The 27365-nt window shown below is 35.6% G+C and overlaps 1 protein-coding gene across 2 annotated transcripts in view; it reads right to left on the bottom strand.

The window, feature by feature from the left end:
• The window catches only part of ANKIB1 (ankyrin repeat and IBR domain containing 1), a 142502-nt gene that overhangs the window by 33542 nt on the left and 81595 nt on the right, over window positions 1–27365 (bottom strand). For both annotated transcript variants that reach the window (XM_060632433.3, XM_060632431.3), the window contains exons 5-9: window positions 26239–26356; window positions 18766–18974; window positions 17498–17586; window positions 10488–10632; window positions 8829–8995 (exon numbers count right to left, since the gene is read on the bottom strand). In XM_060632433.3, coding sequence (XP_060488416.1) covers window positions 8829–8995; window positions 10488–10632; window positions 17498–17586; window positions 18766–18974; window positions 26239–26356 — 728 coding nt within the window. The remainder of the gene's footprint in view (window positions 1–8828; window positions 8996–10487; window positions 10633–17497; window positions 17587–18765; window positions 18975–26238; window positions 26357–27365) is intronic.

The following is a 27365-nucleotide window of genomic DNA, read 5'->3' as shown; positions in this document are numbered from 1 at the left end:
TGTTATGATCTCAACAGTCATGGGATCGAGCCCTGTGCTGATGGCTCAGAGCCTGCTTGGCAGACTCTCTCTTCCTCTCTCTGCCTCTCCCTCACCTCCTCTCACAATAAATAAATAAACATAAAAAAAAAAAAAGGCTTAAGGCCTTTAAAAATTACTTATTTTAATTCAATACAATGGTATATTTTGTAGTACAAAGGAAATTTTACAGTAAATAACAAAATATCATTTTGAAAGGAGAAAAACCCAATCTGTAGGTGCCATCATCATCATCATCATCATCATGTGTTATTTTAAACAAAGATCTTATTTGCAAAGTTTAAGTCTTAAGAAGACACACCTGTTGATGCAGGTAGAGTCTTACCAACTATGAAGAACATTTTACTATATTAAGAATGTTTTGGGGCACTTGGGTGACTCGGTTAAGCGTCTGACTTCAGCTCAGGTCATGATCTCACAGTTTGTGGGTTCGAACCATGCACAGGGTTCTGTGCTGACAGCTCTGCTAAATTTCAGTATCTCCCTCTCTCTCTGCTCCTCCCCTGCTCACTCCATCTCAAAATAAATAAACAACCACATAAATAAATAAATAAATAAACAAACAAAAAAACAAAAAAACAAATAAATAAATTGAATGAATGAATGAATGAATGAATGAATGTTTCAATTCTCCTTCAAGCCCATTAGAGTAACTACTATTAAAAAAATAAATGCTAACTAGTGTTGGGAAGGATGTGGAGAAACTGGAACCCTTATGCAGTGCTGGTAAGAATCTAAAATGATGCAGTTGCTATGGAAAACAGTTTGATGGTTCCTCAAAATTTAAAACACAGAATTATTACATGATCTATCAATTATACTCCTAGATATATACCTAAAAGAATTGAAAGTTTCACAATGACTAAAATTTTCTCACCAATGTTTACAACAGCATTACTCACAAAAGCCAGAATATGGTTTACAACCCATATGTCCATTAACAGATGAACAGATAAACAAAATGTGGTGTATATACACACAATGGAATTATTAGTTGGCCATAAAAAGGAATGAAATTCTGATACACACTCAACATGGATGAAACTTGAGACATTATGCTAAGTGAAATAAGTCACACACAAAAAGATAAATATTGTATGATACCACTTACATTAAATATTCAGAAAAAGGAATTCACAGACAGTAGAATGGTGGTTAACAGTGGCTATGGGGCAAGGGAAGATGGGGAGTTATTGTTTAATGGTTAGAGTTTCTGTTTGGTATGAGGTTAAAAGTTCTATAAATGGATAGGAAATGGTTGCACAACATTAGGAATGTACTTAAAACCACTGAATTATATACTTAAAAATGCTTTGAAGGAAAAAAAAAAAAGCATCAATTATCTTGAAAGAGTAATTTAGTTTGCTTAAGTTCCTGATATTACTGGGGTGCCTGGGTCACTCAGTTGGTGGAGCATCTGATTCTGGATTTCAGCTGAGGTTATGATCTCAAGGTCCTGGGATTGAGTCTTGAGTCGGACTCCGAGCTGAACATGGAGACTGCTAAAGATTTATTTTCTTTCTTTTTCTTTCTTTCTTTCTTTCTCTTTCTTTCTTTCTTTCTTTCTCTCTCTCTCTCTCTCTCTCTCTCTCTCTCTCTCTCTCTCTCTCCTCCCTCCCTCCCTCCCTCCCTCCCTCCCTCCTCTTTCTCTCTCTCCCCCCACCCTGCCCCCCTGGTCCTCTGCCCCACTTGTGTGCTCTCTTTAAATTAAAAAAAAAAAAAAAAAAAAGTGTTAAAAAAAATTCCTGACATTACTGAATCTGGCATTTGGGAAATATTTTCCGTAAGTGTGGTTTTATAAAGTTTCTTAGGAATTTAGTGGTGACTTAACAGTCATTCAAAAAATATTGGGTTGATTAAAAATGGAAGTAAAAAAAATGCAAGTAGACGTATTATATATTACATTCACTTTAGTACATATTAAAATCAACTCTGCTTTCCAGAAATATAAGGGATATCTGTGATAACTGTTAATTTTAATTTGGCACATATACTAGCATACACTAGAGTAAAAAATATGCCACAGATCTAGGAACAGTGTTTCCATATGGTGCTTAGGAATACATGCAGGAATAGAGTGTCTAGATTTGTCATGACTTATTAAAAAACAATTTAGGTGTAAAATAGACTTCTATATCTGCAGTATCTAAATGAAGCCAATGAAATAAATTATTTCTGTTAACTTTAAAGTTTTTTTCCCCATGAAGATTAAACAACACATTGAATATTTTTCCCCTACTAGAATCAATACCAGTATGACTGGCTCTGGTGTCAGAACATTTTCTGACAGAACCAGGAAAATAATCATGAGGGGTGTGAGGGGAAAACCCAATGTTTACAAATGGAATCTGAAAAAATAAATGCTATTTCTTCAAAAGGCCATAATTGCTTATCGGTGTGCTTGGTTCTCTAAGGTGCTGCATTAGACAGCAATACAAATGTTCTTTTCCAGAACCTCACTGGAGGATATAGACCTGCTGCTTCCTCAGGTGCTAGCTCAATCAGCAGGATCACTCTGAATGTTATAACTAGGCGGCACAGTTTCCAGAGCAATGCTAAGAGTGGGTATATAAATAGGAGAGGCTTATAAATAATAAATAAGTTAGAGCAAGGACTGTAAATTAAAAAGGGAGTTATTTTAAAACTAAGGCATTTGCGAAAATAAGCCCAAACTACTTTAAAGTATGGTAATAACAATGTTACCAGACATTACATGGTTGAAAATCTGAACTATGCCATGTGTAGGGAAAGGGTTATTCTGAGAGAAGTAATAAAGAGACTGGAATGTTCTGCAAACACTGGAAAGTTAAATATCTGAAGAAAGTTTCAACCAAGACACCAATAACTGGTGACAAGTTTTCTGACAGACCTAGCACCTGCTGTTGAGACTGTACCTCAAAATGTCACTAAAAACAAGTGAATTGGAAGAGGAATTTTGTTATATAGTTAAATGAGATGTAGACACACCAATAGAGTGAGTTCACTAAGGGGAAAAACTGCTTCGTTATAAAGGAAAAAGAGGTTATCTAATATAAAATCCTTAACCCTGTCCAAATATGATAGTTAACTAATATCAAGAGATCAAGGAATGGTTCTTTCCTTGAAAATTTGTCAATATGCACAACCGTTGGCAGGAATATACAGTGACTCCAAAGGATTCTGGAAAAGTAAAGACCTTCTACTAAAGTTTCATCATCTGATGGAAGAAATTTCTATCAAGAAGTTGACAATTTCAGTTCACTGCCATTTTAGAACTATATTAATGATGAATCCTGATTAAGTAGAAATCCTCATTTTATGATTTTCTTCCTTTAGTTAACTTTCTCCCTTAATTAACAAATCAACAAAAAATAATAATTTAAAAAAACTAGAATTTGGGGGGCACCTGGGTGGCTCAGTTGGTTAAGCATCTAACTCTTGGTTTCGGCTCAGGTCATGATCTCACAGTTGAGGAATTTGAACCCCAAGCTGGGCTCTGTGCTGAAAGCACGGAGCCTGCTTGGGATTCTCTCTCTCCCTTTCTTTGCCCCTCCCCCATCCTCTTGGAAAAAAAAAAAGCTAGTAGTTTTGAGTATACCAGGCAATGTTGTAATACCTTACATATACTGACTCATTTAATCCACATAACAACTCTTTCAAATTGGTACTATTATCCCCATTTTTAAAAATTTCTTTCTTTCCTTCTTCTTCTTCTTTTTTTATAATTTTTTAATATATATTTTTGAGAGAGAGACCAAACATGCACATAAGTGGAGGTGGGGCAGAGAGTGAGAGAGAGTGAGAGAGAGTGAGAGAGAGAGAGAGTGAGAGAGAGAGAGAGAGAGAGAGAATCTGAAGCAGGCTCTGCACTATCGGTGCAAAGCATGACATGGGGCTTGAACTCACAAACTCAGTGATCATGACCCGAGTCGAAGTCAGATGCTCAACTAACTGAGCCACCCAGGTGCCCCTATTATCCCTATTTAATATTTATTTATTTTTGAGAGAGAGAGAGACAGGCGTGAGTGGGGGAGGGCAGAGAGCGAGACACAGAATCTGAAGCAGGTTCCAGGCTCTGAGCTGTCCGCATAGAGACTGATGTGTGGCTCGAACTCAAGAACCATGAGATCATGACCTGAGCTGAAGTCGGACACTTAACCAACTGAGCCAGCCAGGTGCCCCCGTATCATCCTATTTAAAATGCACAGAGAGGCTCAATACTCTGCCAAAGGTCACACAAGGAGCAAGCAGATGAGCTGAGATTTGAAGCCAAATTGTTTGACTTTGGAACTAGTACATTTTATGTTGACTGCATCAGTTACAAAGGCTTCAATCGTATCACTGTATTATAAGAGAAGATGCTTGTTTATCATCAAGTCACACAGCTAGTTAATGGCAGTTAAGTCTCAAATGCAGGTCCTATGTTTCCCATGTCAATCATGTGCTCCACTGAAATCTGATAAATTGAACTTTCAACAGTATTTATTTAGATGGGTATGATACTTTGTATAGAGTAGACACGATATTTAAACAGGGTCTTATGATCGATTTCTATCAAATAAATATCATGTTTCATTTCTGGGCCTAGGACAAGCTGGTGAATATATTCTGCTAGTTAGCAGGACTCTGATACTAAAATAGCTAAATACTGCCAATCTGGAAAATTTTTTTCCAGAGCCAGAGCTTATTAAGCTAAGTAAGGGTTTGAGACTCTAATTTTGCAAGAGAAGATGAGACTCAACTATTAGGGTCCACAAACAAGAACAACATCATGTATTTTTCCCAGAGGACTCTTAAAGAGTCTGTTGAGTCTTAAAGAGTCTGTGGAGGAGATGAAGCATGAAACTACTGCTTTAACTCAATCAAGATTCATGACCCTAACAGGAGAGTAGGTTTTATCAAAATCCTTATTGTGGGTATTGGAGGAAAACAGAATGAGCTGACAATATTCATGCAGACATTTACTTGTGAAGTTTCCTGAAATACCTGACAAGTCTGCACATTGTACTTTGATTCACTGGAAACTTCAGTGGACTAGAAACCTGACGCTGTTGTTTCTCATCAGTTGCATCACTATAATCCAAATCTTCTTGGGTTCAATTTGTTTCATGGTGATGGTGACACTACTTTAAAGGGTTCTTTGCATAGTTTCAGAAAATAAATGCTCCACAGCTGGGTGATATATTAAAAACCACATAACATTACTGTTTAGAATATTCATGCCATTCAATTTTATTCAATAACTCAAAAATATGTTTGACAGTCTATGGATTTAGAAGAGATGAATTCTATTTAAGTTCTCCATTTCCAATGGCAAAAATGGTGATTAAAGGGACTGGGGACAGTGATATAGGAAAGATAAGACCATTATACATAAGGTTAAATTTGAGTTCTTCTCCTCACAGATTAGAATTTGGGTGGTATTAAGAAGTATTTTTGACAATAAATCTTTAAAAAGTTGCCTCGGAAAAGAAAGACTTTGCATTAGTTCAGAGGGCATAGAAGTTACATAGTAGCATATTCTACTTCATAAAGAGGGAAACAGGGGAAATGCTCATTGGCTCAAGTTATGAACCCGGTCTATGGACAATATTGTCAAGATCAGACAAAATACAATTATACAGGCTAAGGGAAGAAAGCATTCTAGGTTCAGTTATTAAGGGGACAGAACTGGTGGGTGAAAAAGTTACAAAAGAAAGGACTACTTTTTGGTGGGAAAGGAAATGTATACTCCTACCTTCCCTCTTATCAACAAATATGTTGTTATACCCAGGCCCACATCCTTCTTGGGGATGGCTCTCAACTCATTCTGTCACATGCAGCTCTTAAAAAGAAGGAACTATTAGGGGCACATGGGTGGCTCAGTCGGTTAAGCGTCTGACTCTTGATTTTGGCTCAGGTCATGACCTTATGGTTTGTGAGATAAAGCCCTGTGTCGGGCTGTGTGCTGACAGCGCAGAGCCTACTTGGAATTCTCTCTCTCCCTCTCCTCTGCTCACGCACTCTCTCTCAAAATAAATAAACTTAAAAGAAGACGAAGACGAAGAAGAAGAAGAAGGAGGAGGAGGAGGAACAATTATTGTCTTTTCTCATGGTTTTTGTAATCATCTTTAGAGAATATTTCTGAGGTTTCTGGGGAAAGAAAGAAACCGAGAATCATATACCTTTATTTTATAAAGATTTCTCTTACAAAGCTTTCATTTGCATAGAGCTGATTTTGCCTCTTTTTGAAATACTAGATAAGGGCAGTAGAATTCTACTTAGAATTGTTTTAATTTTTAGAATTTCTGATTACAGACAAAGCTCTTTTATTACATGAATAAGATTAGGAATCTAAGAATGTAAAAACAGAGACTGCAAATTAATGCCTAGAGATGTGAAACAGGCAATGTAAAAATCCCAGAACAGGATTTAGAACTAGAATTGCTATGTCCAGAAAATGATGGTTCTTTTTGCTAAGCCCTCTACTACCCTTATGAATAAGAGCAAGAGAAACGATTACCAAATGTGACTTTGAATCCATGTGGCCATTCACAGATCCTCTGAACTGGGATAAAATTCAAAAGAGGGCCTGTGATCTTGGCATACAGTACCACCCAGCCTGACTGGGGTGTGACAAAAAGCAAGCTAATATAATTCTCCAAACACTGGTCTAGAAATGTACAATTTGTAGCATCATATATGTTTATAGAAACATTGATACAGCTTTTAGAATCTGTCATTGGTAGGTTTTTCCATTAGTGTCATCATGTTCAGTCAAACCAAATCTACTACTTGTAGCATACAAAGAAAGGTGGGGAAGAACATAAAAAAAATTAGCTAATCTGCAATAAAAACTAGTAAAAGCTAGACCACAGAAATCATAGAGCTTAAGAAGACAATGCCAATCATAGGTTTTTCCCTCCCCTTCAAAACTTTTTATTCTCTGATCTTAGCAAATACTATCTTCTTAGTTTCTAAATGTTTTATTAATTTACCTTTTCTATTTTTGTAGCTTCTCCACCAATCCTCTGAATTAGCCTTGTTCAACCAGGATGCTTACATGAACCAGAGAACTCAGAAACTGATTTATGTGGTAACTTGCCTCAACGTTCCCAAGGATAATACATAATTAGTACCATTTTAGATGCACAGGGTGCACACGATGGGGTGCCTGATGGCACATGTGCTTAAATTTCTGAAGGAACTCCACACTAAGTCAGAACAGGGAGCCCCTTTATTTTTCTTACTTTAATTTTCTTATATTGTAGTAAAGTGGGTTCATATTCATCTAAGGACTATTTATTCATGAACAATTAAACTCTTGTGTATTCATTAACTCACTTGTCCCTTCTGAGCTGGATCCTGAACTCCTCTGGTGAGGTAGTAAGGTGGGGTTAAGAACCAATCCGCAAATAGTAAAACATGTAAAATTAAAAATTAGGAATTTGTCTTTTAAATGTTTTGAGAAATTACTATAGTTCTTAAAATATAATAAATTACTATTATATGTGGATATAATCTATTACTCAGTAATTTGTTGCTGTTTTACTTTCTGAGTCTGATTTAGCCATGAAAGTAGTCAATATGGTTTTCCTTTCATTAATCCCTTCATTCAAGCACCTAGTACAGAAGTCTAGCAAACTTTTTCTGTAAAGAACCAAATGATACATATTGTGGGTTTTGTAGGCCATATGGTCTCTGTTACAACCAGGCAATGCTGTCATGGCCTGAAAGCAGCTATACACAATAGGTAAACAAACTGGCATGAATGGGTATGGCTGTGTTCAAATAAAAAATTGGTGGGGACAGTAGTTTTCTGACACCTGACCCAGAGTTCAGTGGTACATATAGACTGACAGTTCAAGAGATATTTTTAGCTAATGATAATGATGATGAGGGTAAGAAATAGACCTTTCAGGGCAGGAATATTTCCACAACTACGCCTTTTTACTACTTAGCAGTGCTAGAATTTGACTTTGGTTTCTGATAAGTAGATAAGAGTTTTATACCCACCTAAAGTATATCCTTGCATATGTGATAAATTTGGGAATGAGAAAAAAGGAGAACAAATACTATTTCTTATTGTGATCATTTAATTAACTAAAACAAAACAGTTAATTATGACTGAATTGACTCTGAACAAAGCAGAATGCTGATGTCAGATATATAGCCAGCCTATCCATTACTGATTTATCACCAGTTCATACTTATTAAGTACTTTCTTTATTAAACAAAACACAAGACACACAAAGTGATTCCTAAGTAGGACTGTGCATTAAGAACCACCTAGAAGCTTCTTTCTTGGGGCCCTACTCCAAAATCTATTATCAAAATCTTACTTGTTGGTGTCTAGATGAAAATTTGGGAAAACCGTCTTAGTTAATTCTGGTTATCCCTGGAGTCTTCAATTTTAAGAAAAAAAGTTAAGCTCTAAACATGTTCTAATCTATGGTCAGCAATTTGGTATTACTGTTTAAGTGCATGAGCTCTGGAGTCAGAGCTGGGCTCTAAACCCATTTTTGCCATTTCCTAGTTGTATAACCTGGGCAGTTTCTATATGCCTGAGTTTCTTTATCTGTAAATTGGGTATAATAACAGCATTCAACTCATAGCATTGTTGGGAGAATTCAATAGGTGAAAATATCTGGCATAACACCTGGCACACATCAGTCACACAATAAATATAAACTATTACTACTTATCACACATTTTTTCAATTACTAACAATGATATCAAAATATACTACATTTTAAAGGCCTAATTCAAGGTGCATAGTCTTTTAAAAAACTGTTAAGTGAATAGGCTATTCCAACTTGTCTTGTACTGACCAGCAGAAGAGGTGTCCTTTTCCACAGTCCACAGCAGGAGCTCTGAGCAAGGGAAAGCTGAGTGTATCAGACCCAGATGTATTTGACCCTTGTTTTGTAAGTCTGACTGCTCTTTCACAGCCTGGAGTAGGACACCATTTAATGGCAGGATTATTTTCAACAAAGGCCTGTTGGAACAGCAATAACAAAACATGACAGGAAATATTTTAATACTAAATTCTCAGAGTATATCCCATGTCAATTTAATTTAGAGGGGAAAAAAAAGGCGTGAAATAAAAAACAAAGAGTAATCAGTCTAAAGAGATACTTAAAATAGTACCAGAAAGTATGAAACTTAAAAGTAAGAAGGAAAAAAGAGGTAATTACTTTAGTAACAACATGACTTTTTAAATTTATATTTTCTTTAATCTAAAAACCAGGTAGGGGTGCCTGGGAGGCTCAGTTGGTTAAGCCTCCAATTTTGGCTCAGGTCATGATCTCATGGTTCGTGAGTTCGAGCCCAACATCGGGCTCTGCACTGGTGGTGTGGAGCATGCTTGGGATTCTCTCTCCCTCTTTCTCTCTCTGCCCCACCTCCACAGTTGCTCTCTCTCAAAATAAATTAAAAAATATATAAAAAACACAAAAGCCAGGTAGATGATGATGAAGTAAAACATAACTATTTACAAAGAAAATGTGTAATTTAAACATGTTTTCTCATACAATGTGCTGCTTTTCTAATGGCAAATAATTATAGAATAGAATCTTGTATGTGATTATTAGTTACATTAGAACTGCCAATTTCTAAATGGTGCCCTAATAATACAGAAGTCAATATTATGATGCTTTCTATGTTATGAAACAGCAGGATGTCTTTTTAAAAGTCCGTATGTTATAGGGGTTAGACTACAAAAAAATCTGCATAAAGCAGTCAAAGTATAATTTTTAAATCACACAAGAAAGTAACTTACCTATGCTTCTGCACAACTCTTAAACAAAAATAAAGAATGCAGAAAAAAGAAACATAATTCATTATATGAAACTATTCTTTCAAAAAACCCATTCTAAATTGATAATCTTTATTTCTGAATATTTACATGTAGTAATGTAAAATATGTCTTTTAGAAAACTTCAAATAGGTACTACCTGCTTTGAATACTGTTCTCATCAATCAGTTATACAAGTGCCAACAGGCAAATCAGCATACAGTTCTGACCAACATTTTTTATTTTCTGTAAATTACTACTTCGGCTTTTAATTTTTACTTGTTTTTTAAAATTAAAAAAAAATATTTTAGGGAGTGAGAGAGCGAGTGGGGGAGAGGGGCAAAAGTGGGGAGAGAGAGAGAATCTTAAGTAGGCTGCATGTTCAGCATGGAGCCTGGTGGGAGGGCTTGATCCCACAAACCTGGGATCGTGACAAGCCAAAATCAAGAGTTGGACACTCAGCCTACTGAGCCACCCAAGTGCCCCAACTTTTACTTCTATCATGACTACAAAATAATGCTTTAGCTTAAAACTGTAATTAATGCCACCACTCCTTCATGCAGTTTTTCTGGGAGACAAAAGTCAGAGTCCATTATTCCACGTGTTTTCAAAAAAAAAAAAAAAAGTTAAATAAAATCTGTTACACAGTTTTAATAAAATTAAAATGATGGAAATCAGATAATTGGCAGCATACCTTAATATCAAACTGTAGGTATCGTTTGTCCATCTCCTTAGAAACTACACTTTCTATGATATCCACAGGCACAAGTTGGAAGCAATCATATGCAGGGCAGAAAATGTTGTGAGCTTCACCTTCTTGAATTTTCAGATTCAAAAATCTATTAAAATTATCAATTGATAGGAAAAAAAAAGGAAAAATATAACTTATTTTCACATTGTAAGAATTTTTTCTTCATGCTCAATTTTCTTTTAGAGTGTAATTAAAATAACACCAATGAACAAAGTGTGGAATACCAATTATAATACAATTGATTTAATAAAATATATATAATTCACATAATTCACAAACATTATTAAATATTATTTGCCCAACCATTCATTCATTTATTCATACATACACACATATGAATATATATACTCATATTTATGTTATATATATATTTTATACATGTTCCTCTTTTGCTTTATTCTAAAAATCTGAAACAATATACATAACATTAAAATTTAAGAAATGAGTGATTTGGAAAGGTCACATTCAATTCTCAATATTCCGACTTTTAAAGAAAAGGGAGCAATTCTACAGAATTAAAATCCTGGATAATCCAAGAGATTTGGGAGTGGCATTGCAAAATGGCATACCTTTTTGAAGAAAAGACTTTCTGCTTATATTTCATTCAGACGAGTATTAAGTTGCATGTCCTACTCCAGGCACACTAGCTGACCTAGTCAAACTAGTTCCCTAGTTGCCCAGGGAAAAGGCATCCTGGAGAGTGACAGGAATGTAGCCCTAGGTGAATTAAGTGCTTAAGAGCAGGATTTTGAGTTAGACAATTCCAGGTCTGCCACTAACAAGTCATATGATCTTTAGCAATTTGTTTACCTGTCTGCCCCTCAGTTTCACTATCTGTAAAATGGAGGTAATAATAAGCATTTCTTGGGGTTGTTACACAGATTATATGATATAATGTATGAACATCTCCATGGTGCCTGGCATAGATAAGAATTCATAAATTTTAGCAAGGGTTTTATTTTTATTATTAATATTTCCTATGGACAAACAAGAAGAAATGAGCTTTTAAAGTGTGATTTAACGCTTAAACCTAGAGAAAATAAATGGAAAGCCAGGCAATTAAGTCACCATTCTCTAGTGATCACTATCAACTGTTTGACTCTTCTGCCTGCAGTATTTTTCCTTCAGGTTCTCTCAGGCTCTTAATTCTACTGCACTTAAAAAAAAAAAAAAAAAAAAATCAAACTTACTGTCATCAGATCTACCCCCTCTGCTCCATTTCCTTCTTCCACAATTTCATCCTGGCACTTTTAGGAAAACAGAGCCCTCTCTTTTGTTTTTTTTTAATTTACTTATTTTAAGAGAGCAAGAGAACATGTGCTGGAAGGGACAGAGAGGAAGAAGAGAGAATCCCAAGCAGGCTCTGCACTGTCAGCACAGCCCAATGGGGCTCAAACCCACGAACCATGAGATCATGACCTGAGCTGAAATCAAGAATTGATGCTTAACCTACTGAACACCCAGGTGCCCCCAGAACCCTCTCCTAATACCCTTTCTAACATACCCCAGACCTAGCCGTATCTTTAGCTGTCTCTGCCTTCTCACTTCAGTGAAAGAGGGCTTCCTTCTTCACCCCCAAGCTAATCCTTAAATATTCTGGCCAGCTCTGGAATTTGCACAATCCAGAAACCTATCCCCTCTTTGTCTCTGTTTCTGTCTTTCTGTCTCTCTGTCTCCCTAATGGCTCTTTTCCTTGGCACAATACATATGATCAAGTTTTTTCCCACCCTGAAACATTTCTCAACCAAATGATCCTTTTTAGCTCTACTTTCCTTTCATATCAAATTTTCTTGACAAAATAGTTTGATGATTTGTCATTACTTCCTCAAGTCCATCCCATTCAACCTGCAACACTCTGGCTTTTGTCACCTCTTCACTGAATGGCCACCTCTCAACAAGGCCATAAGACTACCCATTAGCCCAAGGATTCAAGACTTCTCAATTTTTATCTGCATTGACTTCTCTGGAGCATCAGACACCGCTAAACAGTTCCTTCTTTCAGATTCTCTCTTTTCTCTGGCTTCTAGGACTTATTTTTTTCTGCTGGCATTATCTTCGTACTTCTGGTTGCTCCTTATCCATCTTTTTCACTGTGACTTTTACTCCTCTGATCACTGATTTTTACGTTCTCTAGGGTTTTCACACCAAAACTCTTTTCTTCCCATTCCATTCAATCTTCCTGGGTGATCTGAATATTAACTTGGGGTGCCTGGGTGGCTCAGTTGGTTAAGTGTCTGACTTTAACTCAGGTCTCATGGTTTGGGGGTTCGAGCCCCGTGTCGGGCTCTGTGCTGACAGCTCAAGTTCCTGGAGCCTGCTTTAGATTCTGTGTCTCCCTCTCTCTCTGCCCCTCCCCCACTTGCACTCTCGCAAAAATAAACATTAAAAAAACTTTTAAAAATACTCCTAACTTAAACTACCACCTATATGCTAATGACTCCGAAATTTAAAGCCCAGATATCTCTCCTTAGCTATAGATTTTACTACACACAATATTTGTTTAAATGCCTCATATGCATTTAAAATTCAACATGTTTAAAATCTTCCCTTCTATTTCTCAGTATAATTTAAAAACCACACACACTCCACAAAACTGATGTATGTCAACAGAAGGCCACTCTGTGCCTTAGTTACTAATTAAAAATTACCTGTATATACTCTGTGTCAAGAAAAACAATTTCACAGAAATAAAGATGGATGAAGTGTTTAGGGGAAATGCTATAGAGCAGCAGTTCCCAAAGTGTGATCTGTGGACCTGAGACTTTTCAGGGGGTTTATGAGGTCCAAACTAGTTTCATAATGGTATTAAAACTTTGTTTTTCAGTTAAAACTGCTGATGCTGTAGCAAGAATCATGGCAGTGGTGCTAAAACCGTACTGGTAGACTTTATATTCTTCACTGCTTCACACTTGTAGTTAAAAAGCCAGTTTCATTTAAGAATAGGCTTGATGTAATAATTATGAACTACTGGTTATTAATAAATTTTATTATTTATTTTATTATAGTAAGTCTTAGCCCACAAGTACACATCTTTTGGGTATGCTGTGCAAAGAAATGGGAAGTAAGCATAAGGAACTTCTGCTGCATACCAAACCATGCTAGTTGTCTCGGGGACAAGTACTTAGGAAAATGTTCAATTCAGAAGTGGACCTACCTACTTTTATCATGGAATGCTATTTTTATTTGAACACTATTTATTTAGAAAATTAATTAAATGAGCCTGTCATGTCAAGGAAAAAAGTTGACAGTATTTGTTGCCAATGATAAAGTTCAAGACTTCACATAAAAATTAGAATTTTGAAAAATTCTTAATGCTACTGTGAACTTGACAGCCTCCCAATATTTATAGACTTTTCTTTTTTTCTTTTAAAAACTTATTTATTTAAATTCAAGTTAGTTAACATACAATGTAGTATTGGTTTCAGGAGTAGAACCCAGTGATTCATCACTTACATATGATACCCAGTACTCATCCCAACAAGTGCCCTCCTTAATGCCCATCACTCATTTAGCCCATCCCCCTGCCCACCTCTCCTCCAGCAACCCTCAGTTTGTTCTCCGTATTTAAGAGCCTCTTATGGTTTGCCTCCTTCTCTGTTTTTATTTTTCCTTCCCTTCTCCTATATTCATCTGTTGTGTTTTTTAAATTCCACATATGAGACTTTTCTGATGAGTTTGGTGATGACAGTAATTAATGTGCTTTTTTTTTTTTTTTTTTTTTTTACTATATTTATGTGTAGTGAAATATGTTAACACTGGAAGATCTACATAACCCAGTGAATCAATATTTTCCAAAATGATGCAGTGCAAGACAGACCAAGATTTTAATGTAGAGTTACCAAAAAAAAAAAAAAAAATCTATTGATAAGGTTTCAGATTTTATACTGCAGCTAACCATTAAGAAACTACCAGTATGATGTATATTAGAGTATCTAAACTTATTAATATACTTCTCTTTTTTCCATCTACACATCTTTGTGAAGCCAAATATTCTTTATATATGTCAACCAAAACAATATATTATTATAGACTGAAGGTATGGGAGTACAGCTGTCTTTTATTAAGCTAGACATTAAAGAGATTTGCAAAACAACATGACTCTTCTAATTTTTTAATTGAAAATAGTTAATTACTCACAGTAAATGTTATTTATGTTAACACATAAATAATGGGTTATTATTCCTTTTAGCTATGAATAAGTTCCCTGAAAAGCTGAATATATCTTAATAGTCTCCTGTGAAAGTGCACTGTTTGCTTACAGTTCCTATATGATGATGTTTTGAATTTTATGTACTCTAATCAGAGCAGGTTGAACTATCTCTGGGGGTTTAAATGACAGAACTGAGAAGATCTCAACTGAAAGCAAGATCATTTCCCTGTGAGCCATGCTATTAATCTTCATCAAGATACAATTTCCCACTAAATTTATGAGCGGAACATGGAGCTGATGAACGTTAATAAAAGGGAGAAATCTGGGGCAAACTTTACTTACATTTTAATCTTGTTGGTTACCCACCCTTAGGAAGATAACAATAACTACCATTTATCAAGTGGTAACTATGTGCCAGGCCCTGTTCATTCTCAGTATTTTACATACATTAAGTCATTTGACAGTAAACTGACAACAATCTTATGAAGTACTATTATCACCATTTTATAGATAAGGAAATGGAGGCACAAGGAGGTTACCACTTAGCTAAATTAACAACTAATAAGTAGCAGGAAGATATTCTAGGCTGGGTAGAAAATAATTTTTTTTTCATTTAAGCCCTCGGAGTAGATGCTTCCAAGCACCTGGCTGGATTGATGACATTATGGGGTAGGGAAGAGTGAAATAAATTGAAAGGTTTTTCAACTATCTAAGGATCTTTTAAAATTCTTCCAACCTTATTAAACAAAGAAGTTTCTTTTCTATATGCCTAGAAAGGGCTACATTTAATTTAAAAATGATTTTATCAACATATAAGTCACCCAACCTAGAACCTGTTTTACTGCTGCTTGATTTCACAAGAACTACTGGCAGGCTGATGGAAGGGGAATCCTAGGTAGGTTGATAAAGTACCACAGAAAATAATAATTAGATCTTTCAAATTTAAATCTTACCATAAACTTCCCATGGCTAGTCTGATGAGTATGGGAGATGGTTCCTGTGACAGAAGTGTGGCGAAGGAGGTAAAGGAAGTTCAAAAAAATTCAAGTAAATCCCTTGGGGAGGCTGAGTTTTCACACAGAAACCAAGGTCCAAAGTAGCAAACTTGGTAGAACCCAGAAAATACTCCCTAATGCAACAGAGTTAACAATTAAGCTAAACAAAGTATTGTACGTGTGGAAGATTTTCTGCATCCAGAACTAGGTCAAAGTTAGCTTTGGATTGTAAACCCTGACCCTTACCAATTAGGTTGCTTGTATTACCTGTACTAATTTGATCTTATCTAATTAGAGTCTAGTCTATGTTTAAAGAAAAAAAAACCCGACCATGTAGTCTCATTTATTCTGACTTTTTAAGAAGCAGTATTTCCCCCTCCAAATGAAATCTTGCGCTATACCCTGACTTAAAAAACAAAATGTACTCAAAACCAGAATGACAGAAAGATGAGTGGTTGTCTACAAATTGGAGGCAGGAGGGTGTGCAGAGAATGAGGGAGACAGAAAGGAGGACTGGAGGGATTTCAAGGAGAAATGAAGTTTTGGGGGATGATGGATATTTTTATTATTTTGATGGTGGTAATGGTTTCATGGGTGTGTACATTTGTCAAAGCTTATCAAATTATTTATTTTAAATATGTGGTTTATCATATGTCAATTATACTCCAACAAAATTTGTTTAAAAAAATCTGTTTATAAGAAAAACAGAAAATTTGCTCAGGTTCTTGCTCTCTCACCCAACACAGTATTCCCCAGGTCCCTATACTTGGTACCTGGTACTCCATGAAAAATAATACTTTGAAAACTTCTGATTTTTAAGATTCCTTAAATACTAATGACATGCTTTGCCTAGGTCATTAATCAGTAGATTTATGTGCTCCAGAGATAACATGGTTATTGTATTGCTCACTAATTACATTGATCTTCTCTTTCATTTTGTTTATAAACCTCTCTTGAAAAGTGCGACATTAGAGCAAAGTTAATGGATGGAAAGAAAGTATAACTCTTGGCAAGATAATGGGAAGGAGAACAAAAATAAACATGAGAAACAAAATAAATTTCCCATTTTTAAAATATACCCAAACCATGTCTAGAAGAGACATTGAACTCTGAATAGGTTAAAAGGGGATTTAAAAAAATTTTTAATGTTTATTTTTGAGAGAGAGAGAGAGAGAGAGAGAGAGAGCAAGGGAGGGGCAGAGAGAGAGGGAGACACAGAATGCAAAGCAGGCTCCAGGCGCTGAGCTGTCAGCACAGAGCCTGATGCGGGGCTTGAACCAATGAACTGCGAGATTATGACCTGAGCCAAAGTTGGATGCTTAACCAACTAAACCACCCAGGAGCCCCTAAGAAGGGATTTTAAACATCCATCTTGTTACAAATTTTCAAGGCTATTTGCTTGTCACAAAAAATTTAGAGAAAGCATAAACAAATGTTTACAAATTATTGGAATATAAAAAAAGTTATTCTTGATATTTAGGTGTAGGCTTGAAACTTACATTAGATGTAATATAAATGAAAATACTAAGGAAACTTATTTATGCATACCTGCTTTGTTACCAGAAGTACCTTACATTAAGTGAAATAACATTTATTACTAAATTAAATGATTTTACTGTATTAATAAATGGGAAGATGTAAAAATAAGGAAAAAAGAATTCTTCCTTAGTAGTAAAGTATATTTCAGTGTAACTCTGAAACCGATATTAATAATCCATATCATTAAATATCAAAAGCAAGCAATTTCATTACCAAATCAGAGCGCTGTCATGCAGTAAGAAATACTAATAAGCTGCACATATACTCACGACTCCCAACATCCTCTACAAAAGTCATGTCCACAGGGCATATCCACTGGGTCTTCAAATACAGAAATACTGCACATACAAATGTCACACTGGAGATGAAGAAAAGCAGTGATTTAAATGAAGTTATACTTTGTAGAGAGAACAATATATTCATTCGTTTGTTAGTTTAATACAAAAATGCTACTGTAGTAATTACAAAGTTAAGTGTTTCATAGTTATAAGGGAAGTTAAAGTTAGAACACCTATTTTTGACTGAATACCAAATACCATGCCTACTTCATTATAAACTATTAAGGGATTTAAATATTTTAATGTACAAGTCAAACTCTTAAATTCCAAATTTCCCAAATGCAACTATCCATTTGAGAAGAAAAGTATAAGAAACAAACCATTAGAGTCTATTCAGGTCCAAAAAAAATTAAAAAAATCTACTCAGGTCAAGATCAAATTGTCCACTGCAAAATAACCATTTCAATATCATGTTCTTTAGCCCATACTCATCCCAGAAAATCTACAAAAACAGAGTAACTTTGTGTTTTCAACATTAAAAACTCAGGATATTTAGAGTAGCAATTTAAGGATTTCTACCCAGGGAACCCTGATGCAAGGCTATGTATCTTCTAAACAATGACTTATCAGGAGCAAACATTCCAATGTTACAGATGCAAACTATAGAAGTAGGATCCTGTTTTCTGAGAAAGCCGAGATAAAACCCAGAATACTTTCATTTTTATCACATATTTGAGTATAACAGCATAACAATGGTATGCCATTTAAAAATGCAGACAATGGCAGTATTGTTTCTCAATAAAAAACAAACATTTACTATGGAAATCTAGATGATACACTCAAGAAGCTTTACTGAAACAAATACATAATTATCAATATTTTATTGTAAGCGTTTTCATATTTTTTATTTAAAGTGCCTACATAAACTCAACTTTTAATATTTCAGCATGGTGTGTTTAAAACTTTAAACACCTGGAGATTTTAAGTAAAAATACAGTAGATGGCTTTCTCAAACTCTTTTCTGTTTTGAAATGAGAAAAGAAGAGCTTTTGTTTTTCAATCTGTAATTCAGAGATCACCAAAATATTCTATGATAATAAATACTTACCAAAGGGTGAAATAACTGAACCCTTTAAGAAGGGTATAGGATTCAATTATAAGAATTTATCTAAAAGGTTCCATGAAACAACATTAAATAAGTTAAAAGTTAAAAGACTAAACACAAAATTAGGGGAAATACACTGAATACCGAACCATACCAAACTGGTGTCCAAATCCCCAGGAGATAAACTTATTTCATCTGGAGAGGTGACAGAAGAACGTGTAGTCCTTGGAGTTCTTGGAGAAGGGAGCGTATCCCAGGCATTATACCCACTTGGTGGTGGAGTTGGCATTTGAACACCTGATCGTTGGCAGCAGTTCTCTGGGTTGGACATCCAAGCCTCAAGTAATTTCTCCCTGTCCCAGTCTTTAAGAAAAATGGAATAGATAGCTCTCAAAAAACAGAAAATATGGTGATGTTTTAAGAGTTTCATAATAACAAAAGAGGATAAATTAAAGTGATATAGGCTATCTCTTCTATATGAAAGTAGTAACTGCAAATGAGTATTCAGGTATGCTATATGCACTAATACTTTTAAACAAGAATTTAAACTTTTATAATCTACTGTGGTTTACAAATATGTCAATATCTACCAATATCACAAAACTCCTAGTCATTTCTAATAACCAAAAGAAATGCCTCATCACTTTTGGAAGTTACTAAATTTTTTTTGGCATAGGTTTCATTTAGCCATTTTACTCTTTTCAAGAAAAATATGTAAATTTTGCAACTGGTTTCACCAGTGTCAAGTGGTAAAATGATTGGACAGCTTACTATAAACATGTCAAAATGTCAACAATAAGTCCAAAAATCATTTGATATACAGCTTGAGAGCAGAAGAAACTTCTGAAGGGATTATGGTTATAAAGTTTTAGTGAATTAGGTATAAATTCTGTATTGAGTTCACATCTGACTGAACTAAAGATGATCTTCCTACTATGAACACTTTTTTTTTTTAATGTCTATTTAGTTCTGAGAGAGACAGAGACAGAGCGTGAGTGGAGGAGGGGCAGAGAGAGAGGGAGACACAGAACCCAAAGCAGGCTCCAGGCTCTGAGCTGTCAACGCAGAGCCTGACGTGGGACTCGAACTCACGAACGGTGAGATCATGACCTGAGCTGAAGTTGGGACGCCCAACCGACTGAGCCACCCAGGCACCTCCCTTACTATGAACACTTTTAAAATAGCCAAGTGAAGTGTGTTATAAGGTCCAGAGCCATAAAAACTAACCCATTAAAAATAATAAATAAGTACATCCAATTTTGTTAGCTGTTTTATAGACATTACTTAATTTATTCCTCCCAACAAACCTTTCAATCATTATTTAGGTGAAGAAACCAGGACTCAGGAAAGTTATGTAACTTGCTCTGGCTCACACAGATAGTGAGGAATTTGAAATCAATTTCTGTAATTCCAAAACCTGTTTTCTTTCCACTGTAGCACAGTGAAGTACAGGGTCAAGAGTCATTCTAGAGTCAATTACTCAACGTAGGCCCATTCTATACAATTTTACAGCTCTAACACAAAGAACTATAGGAATTTCCTATGCAAGACTTTTTCCGACCATATTAAATCAGTGTATTTGGTGGTTTAACAGCATAATTATTATAACTCAGAGGTGCAATACAGATAGACTGGGTGTGTTTCTGGCTGTGTAAACCATTTGTGAAAAGGCACAGAAGTATAATGAAGAGACATGAGCAATTCTGTAAAGTTATAGCATATCATACTGTGGTTTGAAAAGATGGAAAACAAGATTGGAAAAGGAATCAGATTACAAAGAGGAAGAAAAATCTAACAACTGAAAAAAACTGTATGAGTGCATTCTAGGAAATGTTGCTACATGGACATCAGTGTTTTGATAGGTCATTACTTACTTAAAAAGTTAAAATTACTTTTCTTCGAACAGTAGGATTATTTTCCAAAGTATCCATTATGTCACTTTTTAATAAAGGAAAAAGAGAGAACTACTATAATTTTTATAAACAGATATTAAGTATGCTAAATTTTAGTTTTATCTACTAGAAATATTTTTCAGCACAGATTCTGCTTGGATTCTATAACATTCACTTAGCAAATATTTACTAAATGTCTTTTATATGCACTGTCAGGCAGTAGGGATACAATGGGAGGAATAATCAGGCATGATTCCTGCCTTTATGAAACTTATAGTCTAGTAAGGAGAAAGACATGAAGTAAAAAATCAATACAATAACAAAAGAATCATCACCGTCAGAGTGCCATGGAGGAGAGGGAGAGAATCTGAGTCAGAGAAGGTGACGCTGGAGAAACAGTTTGGAGTGGACAAATGAAGGATGAGTGGGAGTTAACTAATAAAAGGGGGGGGGGGGGGAGACATTTTAGACAGGCTGTACACAGCATGTTCAAAGACCCTGTGGTAGCAGGGAAGATGGCATTCTTGTGAAATTAAAAAGGTCAGTGTAGGGGCGTCTGGGTGGCTTAGTCAGTTAAGCATCCAACTCTTGATTTTGGGTCAGGTCATGATCTCACAGTTCATGAGTCTGAGCCCCGCATCAAGGCTCTGTACTGACAGTGCGGGGCCTGCTTGGGATTCTCTCTTTCTCCCTCTCTCTCTGCCCCCTCCCTGCCCCTGTTGTCTGCCTCTCTCTAAAAATAAACAAATAAACTTAAAAAAAAAAAAAAAAAGCGTCTCTTAAAAGAAAAAAAGGTCAATGTAGCTGTAGCATGGAGATCAGAGGGGAGGCATCGTATGAGATAAGGCTGAAAAAATAGGCTGGGTCTAGATCATGCAAGACTTTTTAATAACACTTCTATCATCAGCTTAGGAGTGATAGATAGTCACTGAAAAGTAGAGCTTGGGGTTAAGAAGGACAGGTTATCACAATCAGATTTGAAAAGATCATTGTGACTACAACAAACAAAGAAACTGGATAGGGCAGAAGTAGAGAGAAGATAGTCCAAATAGGATGGTAATGGGTAGTATAAGTGAGAGATGAAGCTAGGGCCAGGTGGCTGCAGTGGAGATAAAGAGAAAGAGAGAAGTTTAAGACATGGAAGGTGAAAGTGACAATTTGGTGATGACAGCACATAGGGTCTGAAGGACAAGATATGCCAAAGTTGGCGTCCCAGGTTTATCCAGTTGGCTGGTTGATACCATCTATGTAAATAGGGACTACCAGAGAATGATCTTAGTTTTAGACATACTGAGGTTTAAGAAGCTTCTGAGATATCCTAGAGATGCTTTAAAATAGGCAATTATGTATAAACATGTGGAGCTAAGAAGTCTAGTCCAGAGGGAAAAATCTATACCTATACAAACCTTGAGAGAAGATATAATATCCTAGGAAGAGAGCAGACTGAGAAGATATAGGCCACTGACATTTAATTGCCTACAGAACATGACGAATCTCCAAAGGAGCTTAAAAAAATACTTCAATGTAAATGAACTCTAAGCACAAAATTAGCCTTGGTCTCATATTTTGTAAATTTTACTTATTTTCTTATTAGGTAGCATTCAATTATGTATTACTTGTATTAATGAGGCAATACTTAGACAATGACCTCTGTATTCCTAACAGAGTCCTCCTTAAAATTCAATTACTTCTCAGCAAATACTGCTCAACATTTCGGTCTTATGCTTAATCTAGATCAACTTCATTACTTTGAGACTAAATTTGACAACAGATAATATAGTGCTCAAATCTATTTTCCTGTGTAAAGCTGAGTGAATGTGACCAAGGATATAATCTATAAATCTTCCAAATAGTTCAGTTTAATAGCTCTGAAACAAAGCCTATTCAGGTTTTGAGAGCAATTAGTATAAACTCTGGCTCTGTGCACTATTTTATTCTCTAACATCATTTATATCTGTAAATATTATTTGATTGTCAAATGTCACTGTCACCAATACTACCCAAACAATTAGAAGAGATGTCCATTTGAAAACCCGCTAGCCTCTATTTTATTCCTTAATAGGGAAGTAAAATACAGAATATGTAAGTAAGTTATCAAGAAAGTTATCACAGAATAGATAAATGCCAAATAGGAAAATTCAATTAGATATCACCTTATTAGAACTGATCCCTATTATGTAAAAGAAGTAACAGGAAAATATCAATGGAGTAAAAATGGAGTTGATTATTAAATAATACTTGATGATATAAGGTAAACAGATACAGATGAAAATGTTCTTTTAAAAAATTATTGGTAAAGTTAGCCTTGGATTCTCTCTATATTGTGACTTGGAGCTATGATACATTGTATTATCTAGGTGATTGTAGATTCCTAAGGCAAAAATGGCTACAAATACACAAAAAATACTGCAGTGCAGAACTGCTGTTTGCAGTTAAGTGTGGCCAAGTGACCGAATTCTAGCCAATGCAATATGTGCAGGAGTAATGTATATATAAATAACATTTCAGGTATAGTACTTATTATGTATTATTCTTTCTGTAAACATTTTCTGAGGGCTTAATGTATGTCAGATATTTTGGAAACAAAAAATAATAAAAGCTATCCTCTAAGAGATCTCAGGTTAAGCAAAAAAGAGATTATCATAATATTGTATTTCCCAGGTTAAGCTCCAGGAAAAGCAAAAAAAGAGATTATCATAACATTGTATTCTAAGTGTATGACAGAAGATATAGTAGGAATAGACAGGAAGGGTCTCAGTGCAGACTTGGGAACACATAAGCAGAAAAGGCTTCCTGAAAGACATGGTTAATTAAGAAGGCGTAAGTAAAGGAATGGGGTGACTGACAGTTCAGGTAAAGAAATTTGGGTCATAAAGGTCTACTAAAGAGTCTGGATGGTTTTAAGTCTGTGGAATGCTAGTGAAGGATTTTTCAGCAAGGCAGTGACATGCTCAGATGTGAATTTTAAAAGAACAGTAATGGCAATATGAAAAATTAATAGGGTGAAAGAAGAATGGCAACATGGGAGACCAGGACTCAGGAGAATACAATTTAGATGGAAACTAATGACAGCCTGAATTTAAGTCAGTGACAGTGGGAATTGGGAATGGAAAGAGCTAGAGACGGTGGGGGTGGGTATGCTAGGAGGATGAGAGACACTTAAGAGAAATGGTAAGATTGTGGCCAAATTTAACAGAGATGGAGGAGTAAAGTAGACTTTCAAGTTTCTGGCAGGATAATTTAATGAATGTTGATACTCATGTATCAAGACAATGGGAAAAAAGAGGAGTTCAGGTGTGAACATCCTTAGAATGGGGAGAAAATTGTTAAACAGACATTTAGAAATGCAAACCTTGGGGCACCTGGGTGGTTCAGTTGGTTTAGTGTCCGACTCTTTTGACTCTTGATTTCTGCTTAGGTCATGATCTCACAATTCATGAGATCAAGCCCTGAGACAGGCTCTGTGCTGGAGTCTGCTTGGAATTCTCTCTCTCTGCCCCTCCCCCCACTCTCATGTGCACATGTATGTACTCTCTCTCAAAATAAACAAACTTAACAAAATGAAGTATTTGAGGTTGTATTTCTTTTTTTTTTTTTTTAATGTTTATTTATTTTGAGAGAGAGAGAGAGAGAGGTGTGAGCAGGAGAGGGGCAGAGAGAGAGAATCTCAAGCAGACTTTGTGCTGTCAGTACTGAGCCTGACACAGGGCTTGTTCCCAGGAACAGTGAGATCATGACCAGAGCTGAAATCAAGAGTCAGATGCTTACCGAATGAGCCATCCAGGTGCCTCTCAAATACTTTATTAAAGTCAGGTTGTAGATACACTCTTTATTCTTTGGGTGGTTTTTGAAATCTTGGGTTTCATTAGATAAATGTGTGCAGCAATGTTTCTCAGAGAGTGGCCCACTTGTAGGCATCTCTACAACACTTACTTTAAGCCTGATCCCTCACCTAATGACTTGGACTCTGTGGAAAGTCCAGGAATCTCTGGTTAGTTCCCAGGTAATAATCTTTATTTATATGAAAATTTAAGAATCACTGGCATATAAAGTGGAAAAGAGTCTCAAGTACAGAACTGTGGGAAATTTCAATACTGAAGGCAAGGATTCTAGAGAGTTATATTCCAAATTATTCATAGTGATGATCAAGGGATGATGAAATATGGAATTTTAAATTTTCTTCTGATCAAAAGATCATATATTTTTGAAGTTGACATTCTATTTTAGTATAGATGATACAGATTTATAGTTAAAATAGGTAAGCCAAGTAATGACTAGAATAGTTATTTACCTCTCTCTTTTTAAAACTAATTTTTATTTTATTTTTTTATTACCATCTTATTTTAGAGAGGGAGAGTGTGAGCAGAGAGAGGGGCAAAGGGAGACAGAGAGAGAGAGAGAGAGAGAGAGAGAGAGAGAGAAAATCTTTTTTTTTTTTTATGTTTATTTATTTTTGAGAGAGACAGAGACAGAATACAAGTGGGTTAGGGGCAGAGAGAAAGGGAGACACAGAATCCAAAGCAGGCTCCAGGCTCCAATCTGTCAGCACAGAGCCTGATGTGGGGCTTGAACTCACAAGCTGTGAGATCATGACCTGAGCCGAAGTCGGACGCTCAACTGACTGAGCCACCCAGGTGCCCTGAGAGAGAAAGTCTTAATCAGGCTCCATGCTCAGTGCAGAGCCCAGTTCAGGGCTTGATCCCACATCTCTGGGATCATGACCTGAGCTGAAATCAAGAGCTGGATGCCCAACCAACTGAACCACCCAGGTGCCCTAAAAATAATTCTTAAATCGGAAAAAACTTAACTTTGAAACGAGACAAAATATCAAATATGAACTGTGCAATGAGAAGGTCCAGCTCACCATATGACAACTCCCAAAATGGCTGCCTTAAGTATATCACAGAAAACTTAAAATAAGCTGAGTACTTTTCCTAAGTTGGTAATGTTCTTAAAAACAAAACAAAACAAAACAAAACAAAACAAAACAAAACAAAACAACCTTAAAAGGGATAGTATATTCCTGCATTGACTCTACAATTTCACTTTGTGCATTTCATGGCAAGAAACACCCTTTACATAAAATAAATATAACTGACAGTACTAATAACACAATTGTTAAATATTTCATTGACTTTAGTAAAAATTAATGTCAAAACTAGTACTAGGACTACAGATTCCAACTTTCAATCCTGTTTAAATCAGACACATTTCTAAAATTAGACAATCTTTAAGCTGATTTAGTAGCCATGATTTTTATTTTTTTTTAATTAAAAAAAATGTTTTTTTAAAAATTTTTGAGAGAGAGAGACAGAACAGAACACAAGCAGGGGAGTGGCAGAGAGCGAGAGGGAGACATAGAATCCGAAGCAGGCTCCAGGTTCTGAGCTGTCAGCACAGAGCCTAACGTGGAGGTCGAACTTATGTACTGTGAGATCATGACCTAAGCCGAAGTCAGATGCTTAACCGGCTGAGCCATCCAGGTGCCCCTAAAAGCATGATTTTTAAAAACAAATTTCCCATTTCCCCTCTAGGATTTACAGGCAGTTTATACTTCAAAATATAGAATGTTCTGAAGATGGTGGATACTGCAGTAACCACTGCACAAAAAACAACTTAGGCTTGTTTAACAAACTATTTTGTTTTATACTGAAATAGTAAAATGGCTATATTTTAACTCTGAAAAGTTTCAAAAGGCACTCATGTTCTCAGAAGCATAAGACATTTTTCATTACCATGAGCTCGAAGTAAAGCTTCAGCAGTAAACAGTGGAGCCTGAAGCATGTCTGCAGTTTCCACAATAAGCATATCTTTCAATCTACGAAGATCTTGAGGCCTTAATCCTTCATATGGCTTTGAAAAGAAGAAAATCAAGTTAAATTGGCTGTTATACTCTTAGGAAATTCTAAATGCCTAGAAACAAAATTATATGATTATCATTTATTCAGTCTTCCTATTTCAGTTTGATAACTGAAGTTAAAAAGGTTCTATATGTTCTACAACTATGGACTTCAAACTACTCTTTCACAGGTCTTATTATAAAAGCTAGAAAGTGGAATGAATGCCAAGGTTCATGCACCTTATCTAAAATAAAGGTATCATACTATAATGACAAGACAAACTTACTTTATACCTTTGAAAGTTTGGATAATATAAAAATTAGAAATGAAAACCTTATAATACCACCACTGAGCAATAATCATTATTAAAGTTCTAAGTGTTTTTATCCAGTCTTTGCTTTTAGCAAATCAATTACGTGTAAATATGTGTTCAATGAGTTTATCCACTGAACCACAAAACATTTACACTTATTAAGATCCAACTTGGATTATTAGTGGTTTACATGATACTTATTAATTAATTTGGGAAGAAGTGACTATGCCATACTATTCAGAGCTCTTAGTCACAAACGTATTACCTCTGTTTATTCAAGTGTTCGTTAATGCTCCTTAGTTTTCATTATATAGGTACTATATCATATCAGGTTTTTAATTTTTTTGTTATCCTTTATCTTTTCTTTTAACAGAAAACAAAGAATAAAAATCACAAGTGTTTCACTATTCAGAAACAATTACTGTTTTTGCTATACTTGTTTCAAGTCCTTTAAAAATTTTTTTTAATGTTTATTTTTTTTGGCGAGAGAGCAGGCCCGCGAGCGTGCATGAGTGGGGGAGGAGCAGAGAGGGGAGACACAGAAACCGAAGCAGGCTCCAGTCTCCAAGCCGTCAGCACAGAGCCCTATGCAGGGCTTGAACCCACGAACTGTGAGGTCATGACCTGAGTCAAAGGATGACACTTAACTGAGCGTCCCTCAAGTCCTTTTTAAAACACAATGAAACAAAAGAAGCAAAACTTTATATAG

Source organism: Panthera onca, chromosome A2 (assembly GCF_046562875.1).
Source record: "Panthera onca isolate mPanOnc1 chromosome A2, mPanOnc1 haplotype 2, whole genome shotgun sequence".
NCBI lineage: Eukaryota > Metazoa > Chordata > Mammalia > Carnivora > Felidae > Panthera > Panthera onca.
This window is presented reverse-complemented; position numbering and strand designations above follow the sequence as displayed.